Raw genomic sequence first — 8,759 nt, forward strand, 5'->3', positions numbered from 1 at the left:
ACGCCTGAACGGTATAAGTACTTCAAGTTGTACATAGCACCGAGCATGGCACACACGCTCGTTGCATATGTTGCCGGTGACCGTCAGTGTGCAGTATGCAAATGAAATCATTTTCGGATTCTATCCAGTGGCGTAGTCGCTGGAATTTCTAGTAAAATTCTAACGAAAGGTTTTCCCAGGTATCGCGCCAGCGAGTCCGCTCTGCCAGTCACCTCGGTATTACGTAAATTATAACTTATTTAGGATTAGAATATAAAAAACACGAAAACCAAGATATTTCGAAAACAATCAGAGACAGGTGTAGAACATATTACCAAAAGTTGAAGGTTTTTAGAAGAGCTAAAAGATGACAGAAAAATATACAGGGTGTTTCATAAAAAAATTGAGATTTTTGTAACTTTGGACCTACAAAGAAAACACCCGATAAAATCTATTTTGAATTGTTTTATAGTAGATTTATTTGACTTTTACTTTACTCAGGATAAAAGATATAGATAAAGCTTGTGGAATCAAAATTTAAGTAGTAATTTTGACAATAAAATGACCGTTGCCAATGCCAAATTAAAAATCGAATTATCTTTAATACTACAATTTCCTCGTATATTCCCCATATAATAAAAGTCGTAACATGACACGTAGAATAAAAAATGCATTGAAATACACGGGATTCCGTTTAAAAAATGTACTTTTTTAGCGCCCTACTTTGTGAATGCATCCTGTATAATTCAAAATATATTTAAAATGTGGAGAATATTCAACCATATCATAACATAAAAGCACTCTATCGAAAAATCTTATTTATCTTCAAGGCATTAAGTTTCTCCGCGCGATCGTTGATTCACCCAGCACCCTGTACATGATAAACGCTCTAAACTTTCAAAAATATATTTGAAATGACGTACAGAAATTTGAATGTAATGAGAAATAAATTTTCACTTAATTTTTGGTAAGAGGAGGTTGCAGAAATGCACGGTTCTTTCTCTCATATCGTTTAAGTGATCGCACATAATAATAAAATTAATGTACAGCCACTTTCATTGCACCTTCACGCAATTACCGTCATAATACTACGTAGTGAGTGAATAAACGAAAATAAATCGAAAATTGAAGAGCAAAAGAACAATTGCGGCATGTGTCCTTATTTCTTTTACACTTCCAACAGGAGATGTGCAAGTAATCTGACGAGGAGTCTGTTAATGTTTCCCATGGCGGTCGTTACGCCAGGCTCTTATCGCCGCCTGAGCCACTGATTGCTTCATTTCAGACAATTGCCTGTTTATATTCGGCGGACCGCAACCAGACCTTATCCTGATAAAACAAGGACCTGTTCCTTGTACAACAGTTGTTTTGTGCACGCGTTCTATTAAACACTACAAGAACGCGGATTATTCTCAGGATAATGGTAATCACTCGCCTCTCGGTTGTTCTCACTTATTTCGCTGAAACATCGCCAATTTCCCTTTTCATGATAAGGGGATCGTAAAAAGGTATTATGCCGCTGAAAAATATACACACCGACCTCGAATAATACGTTTCTCTTCGGATGGTTCATCAAGTTGTCGTTTCAATGTTCGACGTCTTTACTTTCACATAAGATTGTTTTTAAATTAATTTGTACATCGAAACGGCTCCAAATCGATATTTACTTACAGGCTTTTACTTTGTTATGGGGGTCATTAATTACTAAAGGCGCAATCGTTTAACGAATTTAGAATCGGCCTCAAAATACGTAAATCTACAGATTTCATCATGTAAAACACAAACTGCAAGTTCATATTATATAGCTACATAGTCTTCTGATCGCATTTTTAACAAATGGGTTTAGACACAACATATCAATTTTTTGTTATCAAATTTGGTGGCTGTCAATATACAGGGTGGCATAGATAATGAATCATTTTTGAAACTGTTCTTTATATTCAATTGATTTACTTTCAAACTCAACTGACACCTGTCATACTATTTATTACTCTGGTTCCACAATTCATCTAAAATATTTTCAAGTTGGTGGCACATACCCGCAGTTTGTGCCACTTGCTTATTTTTAATGGATCACCCTAAACGTTTTCTTTTCAGATTTTACGATATTTAGCGTTTTGACATTTTAATTAGTATGTCAAAAAATGACGTTCGGAGCCCAAATCATAATTGCCAATTTAGTAAGCTGTATAGATATTTGATACATAAATACAGAAGTTCAAAAACTAGCATTAAAAATTGAATTTAAAAATCAAAAAAAATTACGTTCACTTTATAACTGTCTTATTCCTTCTATGTCTTGTGGTATGTCGATGCTTTCCACAAACTGTGCAAATGCCAACAGAAACTACGAAGGATTTTTCAAAAATAAGATCAACTTTATATAAAGTAGTCTATCTCAAATATTTGAAAAGTCACTCTTTCTTACCACGTAAAACCGTACTTAATAGCATTATTACAATAGAAAAATTAACAGATTTCGCAATCCATGCAACCATCGAAAACATTGGAAATGATAACCGTATAACGCCATACGTAAAACACAAATAAGCCTTATTCACAAGGGATCACTTACTCCACTCGCTCGCAAGCTCGCTCGTGTCGCAAACGTAGACTATGTGAATAATAACCCTCATCATAACATGCTCCTAATACTATCAAAGGAGATGCGCGAGAATTTTAGATTGGAATTAACAAACAATTGCGCACTATTAAGTAAGTACCGTATGGACAGTATCCGCGACTTTTCTTTAATCTACCGATTGCGGCCGAGTACGGTACAATGAATGCTTGACCCGACACCACTGTCTTCTTTTCTGTTTGACGAAACTGGTAACTTCATACCCATATACAAAACATATTAAATGAAATTTTCTTCCTTTCTTAAATCTTGAAACCTTTTTTTTTTTTTTTATTAAATACATGTAAGTTATAATGTAAAATAGGTGTTAAATAAGTATCAAATGTAAAAAAAAAATAAAATTCTAAAGTATTTGAATACTTATTTTTTTAAGTATTTGAATACTTTTCAATGTATCTGTAAAAAAAAAAACATAAGCATGTATTTCCAATGCTAAAAATCTTAAATAGCCAATATTTTGAAAACTGAACATTTTTAGCTTTTTAATCGTGTTTTCCTTCAATACAGCCTTTTCCTGGTGATTAAAAAAAACCCAACTTCGAATATGTGCTGTACAGTGCAATAATCACTGTAATCATTGTAACTGTGAAATGATAAATGTACTGACTGTTAGTTGTAGTTGAAACCGGTGTAATTCGCAGCAATCCGCAAAACAAACTCAATAATCTGTCAAGCAATGGCATTAATGTGCGTCAAACGTTTTATTCAACAAAAGACCATTTCGAATGTTCGTACTAAGGTAAAAGGTAGGTACTATCTTTCAGTACTTTGTTCAATAAACAGTTATTTGTTTGTAGTAACGTTAGGCCACCCGTTGGACGTCGCTACCGGCATTGAAAAAAGAGAACTGCTTGCGATCATGGCGGGCAACAAGCATCCCTTTGACGATGTTGGGATGGAACGTGGCCCGGGTACCAAGGACTGTCCAACGGAAATACCATCCGCGTATGACAAACGTATCGTCGGTTGTCGTTGCAACGAGCACGTTTCGAGCATTAGCTACATGTGGCTTCACCGAGGACATCCTAAACGCTGTGAATGTGGTTATTGGTTCAAGCTGGTTTACAAAGCACCCGTCTAGTGCTTTACTTTAATCCGCAATAACGTTGCTGTTATACTTCAATAAAAGTTAAATTGAATAAAATTTTCGCCAATTCAATTCATTTGACGTGACGCTAATAATCACCCCAGGTACGATCATGAAATTAATAAAAATGGATAGAGGGCACCTTAAAACTAAGAGTGTTCAATAAAAAAAATCTGCGGAATAAGCCCTAGATTTTCCACAATGTTTCGTATTATTGATTTTGAACTATTGGTTTATTTGGAAATTGAAGAATGACCTGCTTTATGGGATATGAAAAATAATGAGAATCCATCTTTGATAGTGACAACATTGCAATTTTCATATTTTCTAAGCCGAATAGTTTACCGTTTTGTGTGGGATATAACAAGAGGCTGCTGATTCGGCGATCAAAACCGACTACTGTGTTTTTAGTCTTATCATGCGACTTTTTTTAGCCCGACGATGGCTGATACCTTCCGAATTGGAGGGAAACCATATTCCAAAACTTTAAGAATGAATATTTCGCAACCGGTTTGTCGGAGGAGAGTACTCTCAAAGGCAAAATGAATCGTCTGAACGAGACGTGTCTAAATAAATAAATAAATAAATAAATAAATAAATAAATAAATAAATAAATAAATAAATAAATAAATAAATAAATAAATAAATAAATAAATAAATAAATAAATATATAAATAAATAAATATATAAATATATAAATAAATAAACAAATAAATTCCAAATGTCATTAGAATATGCGGTATAGAGAGCAATAACAAGGTCTGTGATGCCCTTAGATGTCCTGGGCCGCACGCGGCGCTACACTGAAGGAATCAGCGTGTGCGCAGATAGCCCTCGCCCGAGAGGCGCGGGTAATCCGCTGAAACTCCTTCGTGCTAGTGGATTGGGACTTGAAATTCTTCCCCATGAACGAGGAATTCCCAGTAAGCGCGAGTCATAAGCTCGCGTTGATTACGTCCCTGCCCTTTGTACACACCGCCCGTCGCTACTACCAATCGAACGATTTAGCGAGGTCTTCGGACCGACGCCCGTCGGCCTACCGTCGACGGACGCGTGGGAAAGTCGACCGAACTTGATCGTTTAGAGGAAGTAAAATTTTTTGTTGTTGTTGAACGTTTTTTACCTCCTCTCACTTGCGTGGACGTAAACGAAAAATTTTTAAAAAAACATCGTCCGTCTTTATAGTAGTAGTAGTAGTAGTAGAAGTAGATAGATACTCTCTCTCTCTCTCTTCGTCTTTCTCCTTTACGCCATTACCTACTTATAAACTTACTTTTTTCTACGAATATGAAACGTTTTGGGGGTTGTCATCGTCGGAATGACGCGGTGGTGTGTGCTACTCCCGCCGTTTACTAGCGTTTATGAATAGAGTTACATTTACTCACGTCTTTTACCCGCGTGTTAAATCTACTCCCGCCGTTTACTCGCGTTTTTACTGAGAGTTACATTTACTCCCGCCGTTTACTCGGGTTTATACGAATCTATAATAATAATAATAATAATAATTTTTTTTTTTAATTAAAAAATTTTTTTTTTAATTACTCAAAAACTAATAATCCTATCCGAATGAAATTTATAGGTTAGAAGCGTTTCAAGTCCCTCTTTAAGGGTATCTAATATGGACATCGTAAATTAGGGTATTGCCTAGATATTAATATTTTTTCGAAAAAAACGACAATTCACTTTCAAATTTTTTCCAAAAAAACGTCTAGAAAATCGGGGTAACTAAAGGTAACGGCCCCAATCGGAAGACATTTGGGACGTATCGGTCGTTGAACTGTTCCAATCGGTCCATAAATGCGATCTGTGTAGGGAGCAACGCGATTTTTAAACTTCGACAACGTACTTTCGCTACAATGCGAAAACAAAATGGCCGATTTTGATGAAATTTATACAGTAAACGCGTTTGGCGGTTCTCTTTGACCGTTTCGAATTTCGTTCCGATCGTTCGACGGGTCACTCTGTAATTGGGCGCATGCCTGTTGAGGGCCCAAAACAAGATAGGGATAATAATGATAATCATTTATGGAAAATTGGCGGCACGGGTTCGATTCCCGGCCGAGGCAGAATTTTTTTAATTTAACGTATTTTTTAGCATTTCTATTTCGCCAGAATAATGATGATCGTCAATGTCGGATATCACACAGGATTGCAGTACCTTTTATTTCTATATACAGAGTGGCCCAACGAGAAGTATACAGGGGGCTTTTAGGGTATTAAATTTAGAAATTTCTAAAAATCCTCAAACACGTCAATTAAAATTTTATTTTGACGCTTCGTTTGTTAAACTTAACTGAACCTGTCAGTTCTCCGAAACGAATCAATAGAATTTAAAAAGCAAAGCAGATTAGTAATCACGATTAAATTGGCTTTCAAATAATGTACCATTTGCCATAGGATTTCATTTCAAATTTTAGGGGTTAAGCTCCCTACGTAGAGGGGTGAAGACTTGGGTTCGTGATTTGTATTCCAAAATCCTCGAATACAAAGTTGACGTGTTCGAGGATTTTTCGAAATTTCTAAATTTAATACCCTCTGTATACCTCTCGTGGGGCCACTCTGTAGTTTGTAGTCTAAATAAATGTTTGTCTGTCTGTATGCGTCTGAAAGCGTTTAGTGCTCTGCAAATCTTTTCTAAGACTGCATTTAGAAAGATTTTCAATATTTTCTAACCATGTCCATGGTTTTTACGTGCATTCCATTTATTTAAGAGTTTTTGCTAGAGATTTCGGGAGTCGTAATCGTTTCTAGAGCTAGTCGAACGAAAAGACGTTTAAAAAGAGTCGAGAAAGCTCTGAGATCTAACAACTTTTAAAGGGCAACGTGAAATATGTGACTGGGGACTTCAAAGTTTTATAGAGATTCTGAAAATCTGACACTTGAATGAAGGGGTCGTACCCTGAATTTATTGGAATCAGTTTTATCATAGAACAACAAACTTAGAATGGAAACTGTAGTGTAATGTCATAGATATATAAATACATAGATACAGCCATACCCCAACATAGTTCAAAAGGACGTACCATCTATTACCATCACTTTCGGCACATTAATTACGTATAGCGCTATCCTTTATAGAGGTACCCTGAGCATGGAAGACAAGATTTGCATTATTTATTATAACTGTCAATCAAATTGTTAGCACAAATCACACAGAAAATTATCAGATTTGAGACTTTACAACATAAATAAACCGCCTTTTTATTTATTTAAATCGCATAGCAGCAAGAAATGTTGCATTTAAAATGGAAGATGTTACTTAGAAAGCTGGCAAATGAAGAATTTGAAAAAATTACAGCTGACAACTGGAAGAAAGTGTGTGAACATGTGGAAAGTGATTAATTTAAAAGAGAAGTTATATTTGGTTGATGTTGCTGAACTTTATAATAAGTGTTAATAATGACAGTGATGATTCGAATTTGTCAATTTCATCTGACGATGATTCGGATTGTGAGCTTTTACAAACGTAATGAATGTTCACTAAATGAGTATTATCACCAATTGGATATCATTGTTAAGGTGTTGTATTTATTTTAAATAAATGTACACGTGTAGCTTACTTACTACAATTAGTACTATAATTTCAAAAAGAAACCCCACCGAATGGACATATGCCGAAAGGTAGGCAAGACGCGTAGCGACCAAAATTTGATATTGCACGCACACACAGTCTAAAAACTCGTTTTCCTAAGAATATTGCACGGATCCTTCTTTGTGATCATGATACAAACGCACTGCATCAACATCATATAGGCCAAAATGATAATTGGAAACGAATTCACTTCCTGTCGCAACTTAATTTCCTTTACCATTACGCCTAAAACCATGCAATTAAAATTAAAATGTTGAACATAAACTTTACTTACTTACGGTTTTTTTGATATTCTGCAAGCCAGCAATGAATTCACTGCAGCACATCATGCCAAACAAGGTAAACATAATCCCAAATTTGAATGGCGTAGCTCTATGTAATAAAACTATTTCAGGAATAACAATTATGGACGCGTCTATCATTGTAGCAAGCACTAATGTTATTCGTATTCAATTGATAACGCAATAATTACATAATATTTAGTGAAAAAACCGCCCATCATGTTTAGGGCGAATATTTTTAGTTAGATTTGATTTCGCGCGATCGTGAAATGTGTCAACTGTCACATGACTTATATGGGACGCGATAAGTTTGTTTTAAGCGTCCGATCCGCGTACGACATAGTGGTTAAGGCAATAAAAAGAGATAGAACATGTTTCATCTTGGTTAGAAAGTAATGGAGAGATGTACAAATTTCTTTGATATGTTTTTTAAAAACCGAGGTACGTTTGTTAAGGATGGCTGTATCTAGGTATTTATATATCTATGTGTAATGTAAAAATGACACGCCATCTCGTGTATGTTCTCAGCAGCTTTTGCGTGAATGGCGCCAAATTTAAATATTAAAATGTAAGTTACGTCCGCATTATAGTGAATTTCTCCGGATCTGTAACAATAACATTGGATTTGACTAGCTGAAACCTAAAAGGTAAATGAATCCAGCCAGTGAAGTCCAATTTTATTTGTTAGGGTTCCAAATAAATTCAGTTTAATGCGGATGCACCTCACCAGTCAGGGCCTTCAAAGAGTACAGGGCACTTGTTTTATAAGTAACAACTTCAATTAATCCAATCAAGGAGTTATATTTAATTTAATACGATTATATAAGATACAAGATCAACTTCATGGAACTCTACTGTATGATGCTCTCCAGATCGTTCTAAAAATAAAATATGTGGCAATTTATTACAATTCAATTAGTGTTACCTGCTAATATAATGTGCGAACTGCCACACGCTTTAAATCTCTTCGTGTTCCAGGTTCTAAAGCGCATCCAGAAAAATGACGTTCACAAACCAAAAACTTTTGTGTAAATTTCTTCCACATTATATTCTAAACCGATTCTTAAAAACTTCGGGCTCCATTTTTGGGAAACGTCTTCACAATTTGTCACACAACATGTACGTTCTCGACTTGTGTATGCAGAATTCATTGTAATAATGAATAGTAATTATACTTAA

At 35.3% G+C, this 8,759-nt stretch overlaps 1 protein-coding gene across 1 annotated transcript; it reads left to right on the plus strand.

Annotated features, from left to right (window-relative positions):
* The first annotated feature begins 3,245 nt into the window (after window positions 1-3,245).
* LOC116169797 (cytochrome c oxidase subunit 5B, mitochondrial-like) lies at window positions 3,246-3,779 on the plus strand. Its single transcript, XM_031485970.1, has 2 exons — window positions 3,246-3,366; window positions 3,418-3,779. Exons 1-2 carry the CDS (start codon window positions 3,297-3,299, stop codon window positions 3,699-3,701), a joined length of 354 nt encoding a protein of 117 aa, XP_031341830.1. The 5' UTR covers window positions 3,246-3,296; the 3' UTR covers window positions 3,702-3,779.
* The last annotated feature ends 4,980 nt before the right edge of the window (window positions 3,780-8,759 follow it).

Source organism: Photinus pyralis, unplaced genomic scaffold (assembly GCF_008802855.1).
Source record: "Photinus pyralis isolate 1611_PpyrPB1 unplaced genomic scaffold, Ppyr1.3 Ppyr1.4_LG4, whole genome shotgun sequence".
In the NCBI taxonomy this organism is placed as follows: Eukaryota; Metazoa; Arthropoda; class Insecta; order Coleoptera; family Lampyridae; genus Photinus; species Photinus pyralis.

Coding starts and splice junctions, on each gene's coding strand:
- LOC116169797 (XM_031485970.1), top strand. CDS start 3,297: ATGGCATTAATGTGCGTCAAACGTTTTATTCAACAAAAGACCATTTCG. Junction 3,367..3,417: donor TGTTCGTACTAAGGTAAAAG/GTAGGTACTATC, acceptor ATTTGTTTGTAG/TAACGTTAGGCCACCCGTTG.